Here is a 22,531-nt window from a genome sequence, read left to right as displayed (position 1 = left end):
TTTCTCTGTCCACTCCTAGCATCTTAAATATTTTTCTTGCACTTTCTCTACCTCCTCTTGTTCCTTCCATCCCCAGATCTCTGCCCCGTACATCAATACGTTCTCTACCTTTCTCATCATTCTCCTCATGAAATCACCACCCCACTTTCCCTCTCCTATTCCCTACACACATCCCACTACCTTGTTTGCCTTCCTCACTACCTCTCTCATGTGTGCCTCTCTCGTTGAAGGTGTAGCCCAAGTACTTGAACTCGCTCACTCGTTTTACCTTCCTTCCTTCCCACTTCCACTCATTCTCTTCGCCCAGTCTTTTTCTTTTGTAGAACACCATCAATTTCGTCTTCTCAACAGCTTTTTCTTCCTCACATACTTTTCCAGGCTCGTGATCATTTCTGTCATTTCTCTCTCTCTCTCTCTCTCTCTCTCTCTCTCTCTCTTTCTCTCTCTCTCTCTCTCTCTTTGCTATTATTACCAAATCATCCGCAAACGCCAGGCTCCAAACTTTCACCCTACGCACTGCACTCCCCCCGCTTGTGCTTTCCTTAAGATTTTATCCACGCCTGTCACAAATATCGTGAACAGCCCCGGCTGAGCGGACAGTCTTGTCTCACTTCCTTTGTTGTCAAACCACACCAAATTCAAGCTATTCACCTTTGACCTTCTGTTTTTACTGGATATATTGTAATTTGGTAGCAATTTGTTAATAATAAACTTCTTTCTTTCTTTCTTTCTGTCCAATCTTCACCTTGTTTCTTGTTCTCACTTATATCTCCTCGATCTTCCGTACCAACCATTATTATCTCTTTTGGAGAATTTTTTTTTTAATGTTCGTGAAACAAATTTTAAAACATTTTTATCTTCAATTTCTTGTTCAATTTGCAAATTTTGTTGAGGAGGCAAGCCCTTATTGTTGAGTGTTTCAGAGCTTTCATAAAACTGGACGATTCGCTGCCTTTAATCCGCGAAAACATGTAAACTTGACTAGTTTCACAATTACGCTACTTTACTTGACACGGTCACATTGTCCATTGTACGTACTTTGATCATTAGTAAGATAAAAATACAATTAATAATTTGAGAAAATGGTGGGGGCACCGGGATACTCTGTAAAAATTTTAATGAAAGGTTCTCTGTTATCGTTTGAGGTAATTCACACTACACACATTTCAACATTTTATTGATTTATTTGTTCCAAACTTCTACCAGCGATGAAGAAGATTGTTAATTAATATTTTGTTAATTGTTTAAAAATGAAACTGTTACCGCTAGAGTTGAATCAAATCTAAGACAATGATTTATAAGTTAAATCACGTAAAATCAAGTGAAAATAAACTATATGGCTCTATTTTCAACATTCGTTAAAATGGTTATGTACAGTTCTAAAGTGGTCAATTTATTTGAGATAGGCAACCAAACTTACAGATGCAATAGGCGTATGATCAGTAAAATAAAAAACTCAAGGTATAAATTAATATTCTGTTAAAATCTGGATTTTCTTTATTAAAGTGTTTTAAAAAAGAAGGAACTATTCTTATTTACTCTCGCATCCTTGAAACAGATACCGCAATTTTCTCCTATTATATTTACATACAGGGTGATTTTGAAAGTTGTGCAGATATTTTAATCACGAGCTACTGGCTTCATGTAGAACTCGGAAAAAATGTTTAAAAAATTCTATGTCAAAAAATAAAATGACATTTATTTTTTGAGATACATTTTTTTTAAATTGCTTTTAGTCTTCTACGTTGTCAAACAACCTCGTAGGTAAAATTTCGGCACATTTTAAAAATACACCCTGTATATCATATTTTATGAAACGTACACCAATGCGGTTTCCTTGTTTTAAAGCATATTTCCTATAGGTTACTTCACATTGGCGTACATTTTGTAAAACATGATATACACGGGTGTATTTTTAAAATGTGCCGAAATTTTACCTACGAGGTTGTAGGACAACCTAGAAAACTAAAAGCAATTAAAAAAAATAGTAGCTCAAAAAATAAATGTCATTTTATTTTTTGACATAGAATTTTTTAAATATTTTTTCCGAGTTCTACATGAAGCCAGTAGCTCGTGATTAAAATATCTGCACAACTTTCAAAATCACCCTGTATGTGCATTTCTTATAAGTACAATCAAATCGACATATGTTGTACAAAAGAAACTTTCCATCCAAGGAGATGTGCGCAATGGGATCTTGGTAAAGAAAGATTTCAGAGTAAATTGGTGTTAGATCGTGTTTTAGAAGATCCTATGCATTACTTTTTAAAAGAAATAAACTGTCACATTCGTTACATTTTAACAAATTAAGCGTTTATCAATACCACACATTTTCATGTTGCGTCAGCTATGTTTTAGTGTGACTCGATTTAATGATCATTTTAATTTATAAAACGAAAAAATGGTGCATGCGCCGGACCAGCTCTATCTGTCAAATCAATAACATTTTAAATCTTTAAAAGGTCATTCCTTTTGTCTATACAAGCTGAAATAAATCATAACCAAATTTTTAATCAAATTATGCACTTGCAAAATTTACACTTATAAAAACTACTTTATTAAATGACATCACAAAACATCTTTTGATTGGTTAATTTTAAGATCATAGAATCAAGCTACAGATTTTTGTAAAATAATATTCCCTGCTAGAAGCAAGAATTTGTAATTTTTGTTTAATAGTTCAGTTTTCATATTTCATACTTGGGAAAATAAGAATGCACCGATATTATGTTTAAGCAGTTTTCGTGTATTAAATAAGCATCACTCTACATTTCAGAAAGCAATTCCATTTTGTATGTGCGCCAAGGCAGATCAAGTTCGGCATCGTCACGTAAAACTATTGCAGGAGGCACATTTTTCACGATTTTAAACATGAAAGGCTCCTGAAAACTCCGCCAAAGGCACGCCATGAATAGAAGGGACAGGCAAATGACACCTTAAGGATAAAATATGACAGCCACTGGGCACTGGTTCGATAATTCGATAGCATGAACTTAGCCCCAGATCCTCATCTTCGGCTCTCCATCGCCCATAACTTCGCCTTTCAGTTTTCGAGAGAGGCCAAACCTGATGCACGTACACAATTTCCATGTGAAATATTACACGTGTTCTTTTCAGGACCGGAATACCGACAATGGTGCCGATCGGGGAGGAGGTGATCCGATTCTAATTAATGGCGGATGCAGGTATTAAAACGAGCGGCGAAATACCACGCCAGGTGAGGCGAGGGATCAAAGTGAGCCCTGCACGTGTGCTGCTGACACGTGTCTTTCCCAAGAAGACAAAGCAATGCTACGCCCTGGAGACATATCAGATCGCTCTATTGCGTAGGTAAACGCAAAGGTGTTGCGGGCTCACATAAGGAACCCTTATGTTTGGAATTGTAACATGTTCCGGTTTCGTCACCTATAGCTGGCGCCGGAGCGGTTCCGGGCGCCTGCAAGGCATACCAATTAGAGCAACAACGTCAAAGTCAATTTTATTTCCAAACAAAAATAATGATACCAGCAATATTTACGTTTAAGAAACATTTATGTTGCTTAAAAGTAATTTCCGATCGTGTAAAGAACTATAACTTTTTTTGTTAAAATTGTTTTGACGCTTCCGTCAATCAGAATAAAAAATTCTTTTCCGGAAGCAATCGCTTCTTGGATTGGGTGTAAAAGCAGCCTTCGCAGCGGTAAAATTTTAACTAGAGCTAAAGTTCAACACTTTAGCATTTCACCATGTCGATTCGGCCATGGCAGTCGCTTTTATCGCCTCCACCCCGCTCGCAACATATTTCAACCCGACTATAATTAGATTAAATTTTTGAGACGATGTAAAATTTCATTTTTCCTTGTACAGCTATTTGCACCTATAAAACTCGAAACAAAGGAATAAATGAACGAAATTCCCTCTTTTATGCTCCATATTTTTCATTTATGGCGTATCGTTGACTTTTAGTACTTATCAGATATTCAACACATTTGTTTATTGCAAATTTCCAGCTAGAATTTAAAAACCCCCGGCAATAACCATCAAAGTTAGCGACAGTTTTATTGGCTGCACCTATTGGGTCCAATAAAAATTTATCGACGTCCTGGACGTAAAATTCGTTAATTGTCCGACGGACGAAAAAACTGCACAGTTGGACAGCGTGATTGAACTAATTGCATTTTGCATAAAATCCTGACATTGCGCAGTGGATTTGTAGCGTTTGCGATAAAATGCAAGGACAAGCGTCGAGAAACTGGCAAAGAACGGATATTAATTATCCTTGATTCATGTCGTCTAACAACGGTTTCAGGCGGCGAGGATGACATGCGAGGCTTCTCCAGGATAAACGTCACGTTTACTATCACCTTTTCAATGGGCTTTGTTAGTTTGGTGAGACACGCATTCTGTTCGCCATTCGCAAAAATCTGATTTAATATATGCCGCTTCCGCTCCACTAACATTTTATCCTTATTCTATATTTAAATCTTTTGACATCGGTCGGACCAAGAAATTTATGAAGGTCGACGGTATTTTCGGAGATGGTCCGATGAATCGTAAAATTTTAACAGTCCGATTGAAGGCAAGAAACCAGACATTTGGAGACAAATGTGATCAATGTGGGCTCAGTATAGATGAAATTGTTTGTATTCGACTTGGGGAATTCCCAGGAACAACAATTGAATATAGATAAAAATAAATTATCATAATCATAATCATAGTACTATTCTGTAACAACTTTGCATTATAGCTACTGCAGGCGATAACAGAATGCAATAAAGCACAACACAAATAAAGTGACTTGGTTGTTTACAATGACTTCAGTTTTATTTATTTCAAGCGGTAGCTAGTTTATTATTATTAGTTATTACAAAATCAATATATGTATCTACGTATAAATGTAGATGAAATTGAGCTGTTTATATTACGAACGAATATTTAAAAGTGTTAAATGTTCATGTTCCACTAGAACGTTGTGATCCAAACTATGTTTTATATCATTTTCGAAGCCAATTTAGTAGATAAACTTTTAATTGTGGAAATAGCAATGCTAAATTTGTCTCAACGAGGTCGATAGAACAAATTGTATTTTTCATATATAATACAATAAGTGGTCTAATTTTTTCCGACAAAATTTGTCATTTAAGATATGAGTAGCTTTTGCAACGAAAATTACACGAGTCGACGAAGGAGACGACAAAAGCAAAAGCTACGAATGTCTTAAATGACAAATTTTGCAGAAAAAAATTAGACCACGAATTGTATTCGACTTGACAATCCACCGAGAAAATTTTTATCGAGTTGACCTAATAAATTTGACGTTTCATTTTGACATAAATTTTTTCGCTGAAAAACCACTAGTTGTTTTTTCACTCAGCGGGTTGTTTTTTTTCTCTACTCGGTGTTTTTTCACTATAAATCAATTTGATTGGTCCAAATTTGAAAAATGCTGCAATTCGATTGGTTAAAAATTTTCGAGTTGGATTGTCACCTAAAAAGAAAATGGTTTAGTAAATGAAATGATTTTTTCTATAATTGCTTCAAAAAATTGATATTCACGCACAGTTGCGTGAAGTGAGTCATTTTCTTACATATAATTTTTTTACACTGTTAGTAAGATTGAAACTATAGATAGAAACAGTGCGTGAAATGCGATTTCACACACTTAAGCTTTTCTCTTTTTCACTTTAGTTTCTATTAGTTACCTAAGCATGGTCACTGCGTTGATACTTAAGTTCTGAAAGAAATTATTGAAAAAATATTGTTTATATTTCTTGCGTGAAGATGTTTTTTGTGCATTCAAAGCTTTACTGTCTCGACCTGCGTCTCGGCGTAAAAGTCCTTTTCATGCATAAAAAACACTCACTTCACGCACTTAATATAAAAATAACTAAGCATATCTTGAATTGCATGTTGTTACCTTTTACCCTTGACAATGTGTCATAAAATTTTCTTTCTTTCTTGATAAAATTAACCAAAGAATCCTGATGTAAGGGTTTCTAGCTGTCTATAAAAACTCTATTTTTTAAGGTAGCATTTCTTACATTTATTACTTACATCATTTCGAGAAACCTATACACAGTACGTTAGAATTTTGTTTGTGAAAAAATCAATGCATCACAAAATATTTGGAAATTCTCGTTATTTAATTTGACAAATTCACTCATGTTATGAAAACAGTTGATATTGACCAATAGTGTACCGAATATCGCGAAAAAATCTAGTCGTGGTCAGAAAATGCGTCTTCCGTCGACAAAAATCTCTCTTCCGGCGAAAAACAACGTTGACAAGGCTTTTGTTTTTGTTGGTAACACAAATTAATGAACAAAATGTCAGAAAATTATTTTGACGTTTTCCGAAATGGATTTAAAAAATCGTTTTATGTTTGATTGTACTATAATTCATGATTTATGATATCGTTTATTGTCCACAAACTATCTGTTTATGGACTAGTCCATAACGATAGTAAAACGGCCGCTTGTCAATTTTGGGTATTACTTCAAAATAAACGTCAAAATTTTCCTAACTTTATATAAATCAGGAATGAATAGAATTAATAGAAAACTTTGCAGTCAAGATTCTTTAGCTTTTGCCGCAATTTCACTTACTTTGCTCATTATTACAACTAGAAATAAAGACGATTTCAGTTCGTATTTCAAACACAAACACTGTTCGTTTTCAAATAAATAGTAATAAATAATTTCGTAACCACAGAAACAAAAACAGAACACTTGGAAATTATCGTAATTTTTAGAATCTATTAATTTTGTATTTAAAAGAAACTTAACTTCACAATCGAACATAAAGCTTTGTATGTAATTCGTACATAATTAGTAGGGCCCGGATTTTAGGCAAAATGGACTATTTTTATTTTTTAAGGCACATGTATGAAACTTGTCTATAAATGATTTCTGGCTTAATTAGAGTAATTAGAGCCATATTTGATTCTGCCTATTCGGCCTAAAATGCCCTTTAAATACCTATTTTACCTTTTAACTGCCTGAACATGCCTAAAATGACCAAAAATCAATTTCATTTTTGCGGTTTTTTCCCAATTTTCGAATTCTGGGAAGTTTACGGTATTGAAAATGTAAAAGTGGTACCTCAATAAAATTTACAATGCTTTATGATTTTAAAATTTAAGGAGATGTAATTACTGAAATGTACAAAGTGCAGTACAATACAGGAATTACTTTTTCGCTTTTACGGTTGGGACCATGATGTCAGCGGTAAATACTCCGACAATACCTAAGTACCACAAACCATTAGACTGGACTGGCATAAATTACAGAGTTTATCTGTTTGCCTCTGTTCGAAGGGGTGCAGGTATACGCGGTCTAATGTTTTCTGATACTTAGGTATTGTTAGAAGCTTTAACGTTTATAAAATGGTCCTTGCCATAAAAACGAAAATTAAAATCCCGAAGTGAAACAATAAGAGAAACCTTAAGGGTGTCATTTTCTAAAAATTTAAGAAATATAAAATTAACCATCTCCTCTGAAATTTGGTGGGAGACGTAAATATAAGCATTACAAATTTGTCATTTCTCGTTTACTTTATCTCCGTGCAGTGGTCGTGTTTCTTGTGAACCTGTTTAAAGTGAACATAATGCCGAAACAAAAAATTAGTTTACGCGAAAAAATATTACAGTGGACAAGCAAGAAAGATTTATATGAAATAAAATCAACCCGAGAAATGTTTTGTAAAGCTTGTGGTAAACTGGTAAGTTAAGCATAATTAAAAATATGTCATTTTATATTTTTTACTTATTTGAAAATTTTATTTTTTGTAGTTTATATGCGAAAAAAAATGTCACTTGCAACAGCATGAGCAAACGGCCATCCATAAAGAGAACATTATGACACCGCTTCGGCAAACGTTGCTGACACAGAACTTGGAGGAATCGGCAAATAGTACATTCAATATGGAACTTTGTAACGTCTTTTTAGCTGCCAATATACCATGGCACAAACTACAAAATCCTGCGTTTCAGAATTTTCTGACAAAATATTGTGGTAGAAAAATTCCGGATGAGTCTACTTTACGGAAAAATTATTTACCAAAATGCTACAAAGATGTATGAACATACTATCTTTTAATATTTAATTTAAAATTATTTTCACTTTTAGACTATTGACCGCATTCGGAATGAGCTGGATCCTTTTAACATATGGGTTTCAGTTGACGAAACAACAGATGCACTTGGGCGATATGTGGCGAATTGTCTGGTTGGGAAACTTTCAGAAGATGAACCTGGAAAATCTTATCTTTTGGCGTCTAAACAATTAGAAAGAACAAATCATGAGACAATAGCTAGATTCGTAAATCAATCTTTAGGTAAGGGTTTTTCACTTTTTTAAATTTATTTTGATTTAAAATTTCTATGCGTAGAAATCTTGTGGAGTACCAGAGTTGTTGCTGAAAAGTTTCTTTTGTTTGTAACGGATGGAGCACCATATATGATAAAATCTGGTAGACACCTTAAGGTGTTTTATCCAAAAATTGTGCATGTCACATGCTTAGCGCATGCTTTAAATCTAGTGGCTGAAAAAATTCGCTATCAATATGAAGATGTGGATAATTTAATTTCGAACGTGAAAAAAATTTTCGTTAAGGCACCTTTGAGAGTTGAAATGTACAAAGAAAAACTAAAAGAAATGCCACTGCCTCCACAGCCAATTTTAACACGATGGGGAACATGGCTTCAGGCTGCTATGTTTTACAGCGAACACTTTGATTCCATTAAAGAAGTAAGTATATAAAAGATAAGCAAATTAATTGATTGTTAAACTGTTTTTAACTACTCACAGGTTGTCATGTCCTTTGATGGAAGTTCTGCTGTTGCTATTCAAAAAGCACAGTCTATAATGAAGAAACCCGGAATAAAAAACCAATTAATTTATGTTCGCAGTAATTTTAAAATAATCTGCGAAAGTATTACTCAATTGGAAAAAAATGGGTTACCTTTAACCGATTCAATCAAAATTGTTGAAAACGTATTTACCTCCCTAAAAAAATCTCCAGGCCCTGTAGCAGCAGTAGCATTAAAAAAACTTGAAGATGTTACTGAAAAAAATCCTGGATACAAATTTCTTCTAGAATTGGCAAGAATTTTTAGAGGTGAAGATGTGCCGGAACATGACACCAAAATGGAAGAAATTTATTACAAATTTGCGCCCATTACCTCTTGCGAGGTAGAAAGAAGTTTTTCAAAATATAAGTCCATTTTGGTGGATAACCGACAATGTTTTAAAGTAGAAAATTTAGAGCAATATCTTGTATGCAATGTAAATACGTAACAATGTAAATAACTAACAAACTTGTAGTATTGTATATTAATTAATAAAAAATAATTAGTAAATATCTTGTTGTGTGTACCTACTTAAAACTTTAAAAACACATTTTTTAATTTAATTAACCACAACTTTAAGGACCTAGTATGGCTTATTTTCAGTTTTTAAGGGACTATTTGCAGTAGTTTAAGGGACTATTTTAGGCACCTATTTCCGACTTTTTAATTGCCTAAAATCCGGGCCCTAATAATTAGGCTTTGTGAACTTGCCCTATTTATTAGCCTCGCTTGCAAAGCGAGCTCTGCCATAAACTATAGGGCTCGTCCACAAAGACCTATATTATGTACTTATTACATAAATAGCTATTAGAGACGACTCCAGCAGTGATATTGACTACATTGTGAAAACAATTGTTTGGAATACAACAGCTAAATTGTTGCAAAAAAGTGCCACGATGAATATAAACTAACCTTTAATCCGTTTTGTGATGTTGTTCCGAATGATTGTTTGAATTGTTCATTCGGGAATTTGCCTAGCTAAATATAACTCGACTTCCCATTTTTTTTCGGAAAATTTTGATTTTATTATGATTTAGAATCTGCTATTGGTAGATCCATGGTAATTACCGTTCAATTAAAGTTACTTGAAGGTGAATAAACCGGGCCTTAAAGTTTGTTGCTTTAGGCAAAACCCTATCGGGTCTCGTGGTTATTGCCAAGCAACAAACTTTTCGTCATAAAATCAAAATTTTCCGAAAAAATGGGAAGTCTTGTGATATTGTATCTGAAAAAAATGTAAAAATTGTGTATTCTTCATAGAATTATAAATATTCGTTGCAAAAATGGTGGGGGCGCCTTTTTATGAAAAATATCAGTAACTTCGTTTAGTAGATGTAATTGTGAGAAATGGAAAGATAAACTACATTATTTGATCTTTTGCATTTCATAAAAGAAAAGAAAATTAGACATATATTTTGCTCTTGTAGATTGTTTCACTAGTAAACGACATCTCTGTTATTTTTTGAGCTATGCCAATGCTAAAAAGTGTGCTTTATAAAATCAATTGAATATAACGAAAGCAAAAGATGCAATGTCTGTCTTGACCAGTTGTGGCCAAAAATTGAATGTTTCCCGAAGCTTGTGGAAGCACCAGAATATTATTTTATCAAGAGTCACGATACTTGTTATTTATTGAGGTAAATTCAATTTAAGAGAGTTTGTTAAAGATTTTGTTGAGAGGAACTGAATCCCAAATTTTTTTAATACTATCTACAATATTAATTAATAAAAGGAAATGCAGGGTGGATGACAAAATCCGCCTCGAGCTCTAACTAAAGCTCAGTTCAGACAAACCACGTTCCCTTTAGTAATAAAAAATGCTACAAGTAACTGCAAGAAGTGTTCGAAATAAAAACCTAATATAGAAGTTTTGCTAAGTAGGTATCTACGTAAAAACCAAATATTTTATCGCACGGGAGGATGTAATTGAGTATAGATGTAACTCAGCCCCCAGCTGCCTCTAAGCTTCCCTACTTCAAAATTTGAACCGACACCCTATATTTTTAATGAGTGATTATGAAAGAGGACATCGTTTTTGGAATATTTACGCGAAGAAGGTTCAGGTTACAAAGGAAACTTTTTCAGCTCAACTTCAAAGTCAAATACCTATCTCAAAAGCTTTTCCTTGGAGCTGAACATATTTTTTGGAGAAGTACTAAAATGATGTCGTCTTCCATAATCCGTCATTTAAAATGCAGGATGTCTGTGTGTCTGGTGTTGTCTTTTGCAAATGTAATTACAAGAACACGTATAAGATTATGAAACATACTTTAGCGCAATAGTGAATACTTACTACTTTTCCCAATTATTTATAGAATAAATTCTATTATATTAAAATCAATTAGAAAGTTTCAGGTTCTTTCATTTAGAAACATTTCAAAATCATTTTTATACTTACATTTTATGAAAAATTTTATGCACCTACTTTAATGATGTTCCTGCATAATTTTTTGCCGTCAGCTGAGGAAATTTGCAACCCTCTATACATATGTATGTATACACCAGAGACTATTATACAGAGTGATCAACAAGAAACCAAATCAAGAGTGCTACCTCATCTTTTGTTTTATCGAAACGTATTTCTATCATGGATCAGCCGCTTTTATTTACTTGCTGTGGACACTCGTTTTGTTGGTTGCCTACCTCTCAAAAATCTATCATTAATTGCCTTTATAATTTTTTTGTAATTCATGAATAATAGATTTAAAAGCAAGTTATAATTAATTATTATTTATTATTGATTAAGGAAAAAACACACAGTTACACAAAACTCCTTCATAAGGCACAATCTTGAGTTACAAAATTTTAAAATTTTTTTGTTGTTTTCTGTAAGAAAAGTGTAAAAGTTATTATTCTCTAATTTTTGGGTAATTGAGAACTTACTCGTATCTTTTCTAGCAGTGTTTAAAACATTTAAATTACTCCAAGGTCAAAAAATAAATTTTCACAAAAACTGCTCAAAATGTTCTCCATTGTGGTCCAGACAGAATCAAACTCGCCTCTCATAATTTCAAAAACCCTTATGAAGCTGTCAATTTGTTTAGGGTAATGTGTGGGTTTTATTTCTTGCAACACACAAAGGGAAACAAATTAATATCCTTCTTAAAAAATTTCTGATAAGTGCCATAACACAATTTAACTTGTTGTCTTAAACGCCTTATGGAAGTTGAGGGATGTTCCTTGATAATTTGTTGAACATTTTGCACCATTTCTAAAATTTGAACTAAGGACTGACCTGACTTCTTCTTAATGATGGGTTATGATTTGCTAAAATTAGGCACTATAATTTTAAGACATTAATAAATTTGTTGATAACCAATACCATCAGGTTCGGACATCTGGCTTAAAATTCTTCGGTGTAAGGGGGTACAAAGTAAGGCCAGTCTTCATTTTCTTGTTTCACCCTCTTTCGAAAATAATCTAATAAAAATGCCTCTTCAATGGTAAAACCCATTTTACAACTTATTCTGGGATAATTATTGCTTACAACTTCAATAAACGTCTGCAAACTTTGCCGAAATCGAAGATTTGTTTTCTAGGTTAAATCACTTAAATTGTCAACAACAACAACCTTGAATTTTGAAATGTGACATTTCAACGAAGCATCTCCGTACCAGTAGCGTCGCGTTTGGCAATAAAGATGATAATTTACTTACTCTTACAAATGTAAAATGTTGCTCTTGTTAATCTTATAAATTGTTTCCCTTATCTTATAATAATAATAAAATGCACAATTATAATTCCAACGTCTAAAATTCATAAAGTATCATTTTTTATTAAGTAGCGTTTGAGACCATAAATTGTCTACGCCCATGTTTTGACCGCTTATGTGCATATGATTTTGCTACGACGTGACCGATAATTTGCAACACTTGCTCTGATTTGGATTCTTGTTGATCACTCTGTATTTTTATTATTGTAATTAAGATAGTGTGACTGTGAGAGGGGGAGATGGAGTGAGGGAGAGAGAGGGAGAGAGAGAGAGAGAAAGAGAGAAAGAGGGAGAGACAGAGAGGTTCCTGACTAAAACTTGTATTTGCAAAATTTTCAAGAGCATTAATCAATTTCAAGTTTTAAGGTTTGTACTTGTACTTGTAAATGCTTGTTATACCTAATTAAATATTAATAAAAAAGAATGGACTGGCTAATTGAATTGTTCTATGTATTATGGATTCAGGTAGCTGTTATATTTATTTTGTGGTGATCCCATAAAGCAATCTATCAACAAAACCAGACATTCAGAAATCGCGTCGATTAATCTGTGAACGCCAGATTAGAGCATGGTCGAGCAATTGATAGAGTTTTAACTGTTTCGGTCAATTAGTTCTTCCTCTATCTTGATTAGGTTTGTGTCAAGATTGCTGCAATTAGTAGACGCTGTCAAGTAACGTCTTGAACTAAATTCCTTCAATTTTGCTCGGAATTTATACCCCGACATCACCTATACCTTCCGAGTTCAAATCAGATCTGGCAAAGTGAAGTGTGCTAATTGAACCGTTATTGATCAATCTGGCAACTTCCCCGAATACTTTTTACGACGGTAGGGTAGACACATAAAAAACGTCAAGATTACTTGAAACTTAGCAGACCGTTTAATTACCGAAAGCTCCTTACCATCACGAAACAAGAAATTTAACTTTTTCGAAGGATTTGTAATGTGTTCTTAACGGGCCATTAAGTTTTAAAGCACGTTCCTGGTCAAAAAATGCAAAATGGGACCGTTCTCTCTAAAATAAAGTCCACTTTTGAAACTCGCTCTGATAAATTACCTCAAATTACCGATCTTGTTACGGTCCTGTTCACCGGAAATACTACGGTTTTGACTTTGTTCCAGTAATTAGGCGTCCGGTCACTTTTAAAACAACACCCGAATTAGATAAAGCACAACTCGACGTAACTGGTGGTGATAAAGTTTATAATTGGAGCACCAGATGACAAATACATAATGTGCAAGTTTGGATTTAATGAGAGACCAGCACAGCATTGAATAACTAATTGTCATTAAAACTGAGCGATCTTTCATAATGGAACTAATACTCTAATCGGAAATGCATTAATGCGATTAACGAGCTGTACTTGCTGCAAAAATAAAATAGTAAATGTCGTCCGACGTTTAAATTCTACCAGAAACATGCTTTTGCAAAATATTTCAGGGGTTTTTTATGTTAATTTTTATTCAACGTTATGCAGATTTTTATTACAGTGCAAACCACAAAGGAGATGAAATTGTTCTAATGACACAAGCAAATTCAATATTTTAGATCCGAATCTAATTCTGCTGTCGTTCCCAGAACAATCTGATACGTCTTTATTTGTGTTACCAAAAATGTTCGAGGTTTACAATTTATAAAAGAAAAAATTCAAACCGTAAGGGCCAGTTTATGGCCCTACGAGTTTAAATATCAGTTAAAAATTGGCTAAGGCCCAGTTCCAGAATTAAATAATTCATTTGAATTAAATTTTAATGTGTGATTAACCCATGAATCCGAAACTTCTATCGGTTCAATCTGATCACGTGTTCAGTTAATCTCGCATTTGATTACGATGAACTTAATTTCGTTTCTGTAAACTGGCCCTAAGTATACTATAGCCAAGCTCGTTAGTTCACAAAATGTTTATAAAATGTTCTTAAAGAATCATAAATATATGAAATATACCTACTTTAAAATATACGTAATAAAAAAAAGTATGTATCTGTTTTCCCGGCGCATCCACCATTTTTAAAGTCCACAAATACTTAGATTCTTTGCAGTTTTCTTAAATTTGGAAGCAAAATAGTAATTAAATTAAAACGTATATGCTTTAAGTAATTTAACTACAAAATTGACACAGTTTCCGGCAACGATCACAACTCCAAAAATTAAATATATTCCTGGTATCTTCAGACATACTCGTATTTCTCATTTTGTTACAAAATTAGTATACCTGAAAACATCGCGCGTTCAAATAAAATCCTGGGCTGAGTAGGCGTTGGAAAAATTAAACCGTTTAGAACAGTGTAAAGTTTAAATTTCCCGCCGTTTAACACAAATGACATTTGTTTATTTTTAATCGGGACATAATTGCAATTGCACATGCTTGTTTTCAGCAAAGGGTGCCCTTAGATATTTGCTTCGAGAATAGGAATCGTTAAGTTATGCTATTTTTAATGTAAAACATTGCAAAGAAAGAAAAAAAAGAAGGCTCTAAATTTTAGGTTAGCTGTCAACATGCTACACTACAATTAATCTACGCTTTAAAAAAACACAACAATTGACGGTTTCCAACGCCTTCTCAGCCCAGGACTTAATTTGACGCGCGATATACTCGTATATCAAATTTGTTTCAGTAAACTGTCCATTAAGAATATGTTCTGAGCTAACCCAGTACAGTTTTTCTTAGCGTTCCCGCCATTTTCACAATTAGACAAGAATGATATTTTTAATTAATTTTTTTGGGTCAATACATTTTAATACCGTAAATATTCCCTGTTCGGTAAGATGTGACGTCTTTGAGGTAATAACAACCCTTGATAGAGACGCGAATTCGTCTCCGCTCCAATAAAACAGCCCTTAAAATTTATATCGCCTTCGCTGTATTTATTGGGTTCATTAAGTCACTGTACAAAATACACATCGCTGAAGAAACACAACGTGAAAGTAACTTTACACCCCCTTCATTAATCCATTCCACAAAACTGAGAGAGTCCTATAATAACTCAACTTACCCTTTCGGAACAGTCAGAGATCTGCGGCCTGTTTTGCATTTCTAATTTCTATTTCTAAGTGGAACCACTAGTTTTAAGGGAATTTGGGTAAGTAATATACAGATAGTTAAAGATTCGAGGGTTGCTTAAATTAAACACTTAGAAAGTCACTGATTTGAAATGTATTATTTATTCAGAATAAAATTTAAATTCGTTATAAAGTACAAGAAGGAGCCAAAACGTGACTTCCAGAAAGTTATGAAATAGACGCGAAAGTAGATTTTGTTGTAGAGAAGGAAGATAAACAGCGCCGAAATTGAAAAGTTACAGGGCAAATAGTTTATTGGAAAGTTTGCAAATGTGTTCGTTCAGGACGAAGAGTTTTCACTGAATTGATTTGTAAAACATCTCAAATAAAATTTTGAGAAAAGACATAAAATATAGGGTCCTCATTTTATTGAGGTAAATATTGCATATTTAAATTTGCTTGATCAAACTTCAGGGATGCAAATATTTGTTCGTTCATATCGAGATAATATTCATTTTTCTTCCAGCGGCAAAGCAAAAAATTGTGAGTTTAGTATTTATTTATGCACACATGGAGAAATATCCACAAAATAATTTGACGATTAGAAAGGGGAGATAAAGCTGTTCACTTTAACGACCGACTAGACTGTCGACTGTCACGATACGGAAAATTGTACAAAAATGAAAATAGACCAAATAAAAAATGATTGCTGTGCTCCGCCCATCCGGCAAAAATTTGCTAAACAAAATTTTCATTGCATTGACCGCACCAACACGAGCGCTATTAAAAATTAAATTAAATTTTATTTGGAAAAATATCACTGGCCATGTATAACAACGCAGAGCCCAGACGCAGAAAATGAAAATTGAATAAGAAACTCCATTAATATTAAATGGGCGCCAATACCGTTGAAGTTTGTTATTCTCGCGGCAAGCAAATAAAATTAAATTGGCTTATATATTTGCAACACATCCTGTGATTACCTTCGAGGAAACTTGGAAACTGGGGCTTGGAAGCTCTTACCTGGAACAAAAAGCACCACTTTAGAATTTTATAAACCACAAAATTATCGCGTTCGCAGTATTAAAAAGAGGGAGTTGGCCGCCGTTCAACCAAAAAGTTGCGAACGAAATCTGAACAGCGGCGGCGCTCCGCGTCAAGGATAATAAATAATGTTTTGAAATTGAAACTGTGCGGCGATGTCGCATCAGGAAGGATGTTACTGTTGGGTTTAGGCTTTGTAACCGACAACGCACACAATAAATATTTGTTTCAAGACTGAATCCTGTCTCTGGTTAAAAATCGTCTTTTGAGAACTCTCTTAGAAAAACGAGTTTAAATAGCTTAACGCAAATAATTCTAAATCTGATAACATGAAATTTTGACTCTTGTGGAATGGGTATTTCATCAATGTCTACCAAACTGCAAACTATATCGACAAAAATAACGTTTGGCTACTTCAAAGCAAGTTATAAAACAGTGGTTATCCTGTCTTTTATGATCGATGACATTTTCTATAATATTGAGTTGACTAGATCTGGAACTTTGCTTTTGTTAGAAACCTGATACTGACCTAATAGTCCCAACTAGTTAGTAAATATAATAAAGAAAATAATTAAAAAAAAAAAATTTCAATTTTTTTTTTCTCAAGGTTTTATTAAATGTAAGGGGTTATAATTTTTATACTGTCATGTTGACAGTTAAAAGATCTATCAAAATGATGACGAATAAATATAGGTTGCTATTTAAAAAAAAATGATGATGACGTCATTACATTACATTACATGACAAGAAACACCCTGTATAAAAAAATGTTACCTCAATAAACGTAAAATTGAAATTAAAAATCGACCTGTTTTTGTTCTTTTTTCAAAACTCAACAGTTTATGATTTATCGAATTGTTGCGTTACTTTTGCCCCTCACTGTATGTAATTTCCTTGAAGCTGAGGAAATAAAAGACGTATTATCGTCAAGATGAGTAAAATTTTGAGCCTAAATTATTTCTTTTCACTTCTTACACCTGAAACTTCAAAGTGTCCATCGCTTTTTAACCAAGCCCAGAGGCAGAGCACATCAGAGGCACCATTATAAATGATAAAATTAATAAAACAGATTTTTTTTCCTTCCCGCAGGACTTACAGAACAACTTTATTTTGTTAAAATTTAACAAGGCACTTTCACAAAAAATATTACGTTTTGGTTAAACAAAAAATAGCAATTATTCTTCGTTAAGACAAGAAAACCACAAGGTAGTGCATTTTAATGTGTTTCAAGGAAATTAACTCATTTAACCGAAAGACTAAAAGCAATTGCCTGTTTATTTTTTTGACGCACATTTGTTGAAATAATCTGTGAAGAGTTCTTACACTAACACAGATTTATAAACTTAATACACCAATCAAAAAATAATTCTTGACTTAAAAATGTCTATTTTGTTTGCACACTCTTCCAAAGCGCTTATTAACATTTCACTTCAAGAAACCTTCTTCTTTTTTAAATATTCTTTGAGATTATTTCAGTGATAAAGTGGTGATCGTCCACATTCTGTCCATTGCGAAAATCATATTCAGAAATTAAGAAAAAAACCTTTTCGAAATAGCTGCGAAGCAGTTGATTATTGTCAATCTCAATATTCTTACACTTGAGGATCCAATTAGCAAATATTTTTTTCTTATCGTAATGAATGATGTAAAAAACATGTTCATACAAATGAAATTTAATACACCACTTTTTGAGAAAATGAGAAACGTTCTATACTCACTAAATGGCATTACAGACTCATTCTAACGACCTTTATGGTCCTTTCAACAAACTAATCCCTTGTCTTCCTTGTTTCATTTAGATATTTCTTTAAATATTTTAATATTAGAATATATGTACAGTAAATCGTCTATTTTCGACCATCTCTAAAAAACGGTCACCTCTAATAATGGCCAGGCCCACTCCTCCAAAGATATTATTGGAATATTACTTTCAATTTTATCTCTCAATACCGGTCATAAATTGTTTTGACAAAAGATACCTAATAGTATATTAAGTATAAAGAACGGTAATGACAATGTACGGATCGAAGACAATTGTCTGAGATTCGTACATTGTCATTAACGTTCGTCATGCTTATGAGATTTTTTGCGCGATTGAATATTTATTACAAAACATTCACATCTAGAATAGGCCCAATGCGATACGTGTTTATACCCCTCACATCGTGTTGCCACAATGTCGATTTTTGTATCGCGTTTCTAAGGCAATCTGCAAACAACTACCGCCATTGCAGTTTTTGTGCGCAAATATCGCCAATTGTGTTGAAAAACAAGCAGTAAAATGAGTGATATTAGTGATTCCGAAAACGAAATGGATATTGTAGAAGAAACTTTGAATGTGGGGTGCGTCACAAATAAAGAATTTTTTAAACTAACGACCTCAACGTGTAATTAAGAAGACAAGGAAAATTTGTGGTATGAAAATTTTGATAATACCTACTAATGTCGCGACAAGTTCGCTAATATTATTTCATTGCAGCGGCAAGGAATGCCGACCACAAGAGCCGTGTGAGTTTCCAGAAAGTGCTAACATCTTGTCTTCAACTTCTGTCTACATAAATCAAGAATTTTCGAAACCAGCGAACTCAATATGAAATCACGAAGACAAGGAAAATCCGGGGTATGAACATTTTGACAATTCTAATGTCGCGGAAAGTCTGTTACTAAAATTGTTTCATTGCAGCGGCAAGCTAGGCCGACTACAAGAGCCGTGTGAGTTTCCTGAAAGTGCTACTAACATCTTGTCTTCAACTTCCGTCTACATAAATGAAGAATTTTCGAAACCAACGATCTCATTGTGTAATCAAGAAGACAAGGAAAATGCGGGGTATGAAAATTTTGACAATGCCAATGTCGCGGCAAGTTTGCTAATGCTATTTCATTGCAGCGCCAAGGAAAGCCGACTACAAGAGCTTTATGAGTTTCCAGAAAGTGCCCCCACATCTTGTCTTCAACTTCTGTCTACATAAAAATTATTATAATAATCGATTAATTTTGAATAAACTTTACTTACCGTTCTAGAACACCAAAAATTACTTACCATCGAGTTTATCGTTAGCAACGAGTAAACAGAGCTTACCATCTTGGAAACAGACGTGGTAAACAACCAAATAGAGTACAATCGCGCAAAAAATCCTTTAATTCTCGTTTTCTGAATTTAAATTAACACTGTTGTGTATTTAAAAAACATACAGGTGCCTGTAATTTAACAGATTTTTAGTTTCGGCCATTCTTGTGATTCAGGTGGTGATTCAAATAGTAAAAGTGCTATGGAAGAATCTGAAATGTATACGTCAAGTAGTGAAGTGTGTGAAAAACTAAGAGACGTATAAAGTTTTCTATTCTGTCATAATAAAAGTAAACTAGCTGTTGACGTTTTTAACATTTTATCAAATTGTGTATCTCAGTGTGTACTAATAAAAATTAAGAACTTAAAACAAACCTCTATTGAAAAATATTTCAAAAAAATATGATGTAATATGGCAAGTAATGATTAAAATATTTAGTTTTGATAAAGTAATCATAAAAATAATAAACGTGATTTATTTATCATTCACTCTCAATAGCAACCACCTATAGAGGTCATTTTTACAATACATTTTTGTGGCCGCTATTGAGAAGTTTTACTATAGTACAATGTAATTTCAAAATATTTTTGAAAAAATATATTAAAAGAAGAAATTGCTATTTGGATAGAATGACACAATCGAAATGAATATATTTAAGAAAATCTTTTAAACCATAGTTTGTTGTTTTAGGAACAAAATTTTTACTCATAAAGGGTACTAAAACGTGCTTAAAATCTAAACGAGAAAGGAGCAATTTGCATTCCAGTCGAATTCCTTGCTCAATAGGTTTGCGATAAACATTTTTCCAAAAATTCCAGTTTCTTTTATTAGCGGTAATTATCCGGCAACCCTCAGTCACTCGTGCGTGATGGTGTAAAAATGATTTAGGGTCGAAGCGGCGCAAACCCGTTGCGTTCAATCCCGTGCGTGCATGCAACGTCGTTTTTTTTTGGCCGGCGTGTTTATTTATCTTTAAACTTCTATGCTTAAACGTGTAGAATTTAAGGGAAAAAACCGCCAGATCTGTGTTTAATTGCACTTTCGCCGTCACGCTAATTCCGGATCGATCACTATTCCGGCCGGCAAAACCGCTTCCAGCCTTGAACCCGGAGCGATATCGATATTTCGACGAGATAATCTTAAAACAAAGCTCATGTTTGGAGGATTTTTGGCGGCGGAACGATACGACTGGAGAGGTATATCGTCTAAGCTAATGGAATCACGTAGTACAATGTCACGATCAAGGGTCGATGGTGGCGATACCGAACTGCAACCTCTCTCCGATGTGATGAGCGTGATTTTATTTCGGCATTAAAGTTTATGGCTCGTGCGAAATGTTGCTTCTATGCAGGGTGCATCGTGTCATCTACAACTCTTGAACGTTTCGTTATCAGAACGAACCGATTCGGTTTACAAACATTATCTTTGAAGCAAAACAGCAACACGAGCGGAACACTGAACAGATAATCAAAATTCTGAGGTTACTGCTTAACAACGTGATTTCCGTTATACTCAATAATATTTTTACATCAGTAACTTAATTTTTTACTTTATCTCAGAATTTCAAAACATTCATACTTATATTGTAGATACTGCTCAAAACAATTAGCAGAATGTTGCAGTAATCGAATACTATTGCGTGATGTCAAGTTTTGTATGACACTTTATTAGATAAACTAGGCAAAAATGAATAGGGAATTTTTCCATTTTTGAATTTTTTATAAAGACAGTTTAAAATTTGTAATGAAATGTATAAGAAATATAAATATATACACACTAAATGTAATGTTTCAAGTACCTGTAACATTTTAAATTTATCTAGTGTTTAAGAATACGTGGGAGGATTGGGGTAATTATTTTGCTTACCAAGAAAAATTGTGGAATTCACTATTCATTTTTGCCTAGTTTACATAACAACGAACAGTCTCCTTAATACAACAATATCACGGCATGCCTTTCTAAATTTTTTTGAGTAAACGAATGCTTGCAGATTAAAATGTTTTCAAAGTTTTAAATTAATCTTCACAGATATTCTAAGAGAAGGAGGCGTCAAGCATCTCAGAAAAAGAAAGGTTAGTGCTCGGGTATTAACAAGAGAAGAGATAGCTAGTCATGAGGGGATAGAGGGCCAACAAAACCACAAATTGTAAAATTCACTTAGTTAATGACAAAGTTGATAATAATATAGGAAGAATAGAGTACAATCCTATTTTTACGGGAGCAAATACCGTGCGATTGAAAATAAAAGAAAATCGAGAAGGCCGTGATTAATACGCTTTAGTTGGCAACATGTAAAAATTTAATTCAAATTTCATTACAATGTAATTGTCATTATTAATTATTGACTATTAAAATTTGCTATTGCAATATGTTCACTTTAGAGAAAAAAATTTTTTACTTCAGAAATCGAGAAAGACTTGAGAACGGCGAATGGTGCTATTCGACACCTCGAGTTTTTGAGGAATTTCAACAAAAGTTTCCAGATTTCCAAGGCACTTACCAAGAACTTACCCAGAAAGTCTACAAATGCGTAAACAGGTTTTTGGAAACAGGTAGTGTTCTGCACAAAAAAGGCAGTTGAACAAAGAATTGCAGAGACCCCAAATAAATCCATCCGGAGATTAACCCAAGAAACTAACCTATCATTTGGTACAGTTTAGTTTATCCTTAAAAAAGATTTGCACTTTTTCCCTCTTGACAGTAAGAGCCACAACATAACCTCTCTGAATATTGATCGTTGGATCGATTTATAAACAAGCTGCGTGCTCACCGTTGAATAAAGGCGCGGGAGTTTTAAATGTCATTGTTTTATTTCACTAGCTGAGGAAATGTTTTTATTCACAATCGGTTAGTAACGTACAGCTTTTCGAACCCCTTAA

The 22,531-nt window shown here is 33.6% G+C and overlaps 2 protein-coding genes and 1 long non-coding RNA gene across 4 annotated transcripts in view; 2 read left to right on the top strand and 1 right to left on the bottom strand.

The window, feature by feature from the left end:
- Positions 1-22,531, bottom strand: part of side-VII (sidestep VII) — a 395,213-nt gene that overhangs the window by 295,052 nt on the left and 77,630 nt on the right. The gene's annotated exons all lie outside the window — the stretch shown is intronic.
- On the top strand, positions 7,575-9,337 carry LOC138124189 (uncharacterized). The gene is made up of 5 exons (XM_069039133.1): positions 7,575-7,698; positions 7,769-8,053; positions 8,106-8,313; positions 8,368-8,726; positions 8,787-9,337. Exons 1-5 carry the CDS (start codon positions 7,585-7,587, stop codon positions 9,273-9,275), a joined length of 1,455 nt encoding a protein of 484 aa, XP_068895234.1. The 5' UTR covers positions 7,575-7,584; the 3' UTR covers positions 9,276-9,337.
- On the top strand, positions 18,606-19,619 carry LOC138124664 (uncharacterized). The gene is made up of 4 exons (XR_011157235.1): positions 18,606-18,999; positions 19,064-19,204; positions 19,268-19,411; positions 19,472-19,619. It is a non-coding gene; the product is annotated as an uncharacterized lncRNA (long non-coding RNA).

This window comes from Tenebrio molitor, chromosome 2 (genome assembly GCF_963966145.1).
Source record: "Tenebrio molitor chromosome 2, icTenMoli1.1, whole genome shotgun sequence".
In the NCBI taxonomy this organism is placed as follows: domain Eukaryota; kingdom Metazoa; phylum Arthropoda; class Insecta; order Coleoptera; family Tenebrionidae; genus Tenebrio; species Tenebrio molitor.
Note: the sequence above shows the minus strand (reverse complement) of the source record. Positions and strands in the feature narration are given on the sequence as shown.

Coding starts and splice junctions, on each gene's coding strand:
- LOC138124189 (XM_069039133.1), top strand. CDS start 7,585: ATGCCGAAACAAAAAATTAGTTTACGCGAAAAAATATTACAGTGGACA. Junction 8,054..8,105: donor TACCAAAATGCTACAAAGAT/GTATGAACATAC, acceptor TTTCACTTTTAG/ACTATTGACCGCATTCGGAA. Junction 8,314..8,367: donor ATTCGTAAATCAATCTTTAG/GTAAGGGTTTTT, acceptor TTCTATGCGTAG/AAATCTTGTGGAGTACCAGA.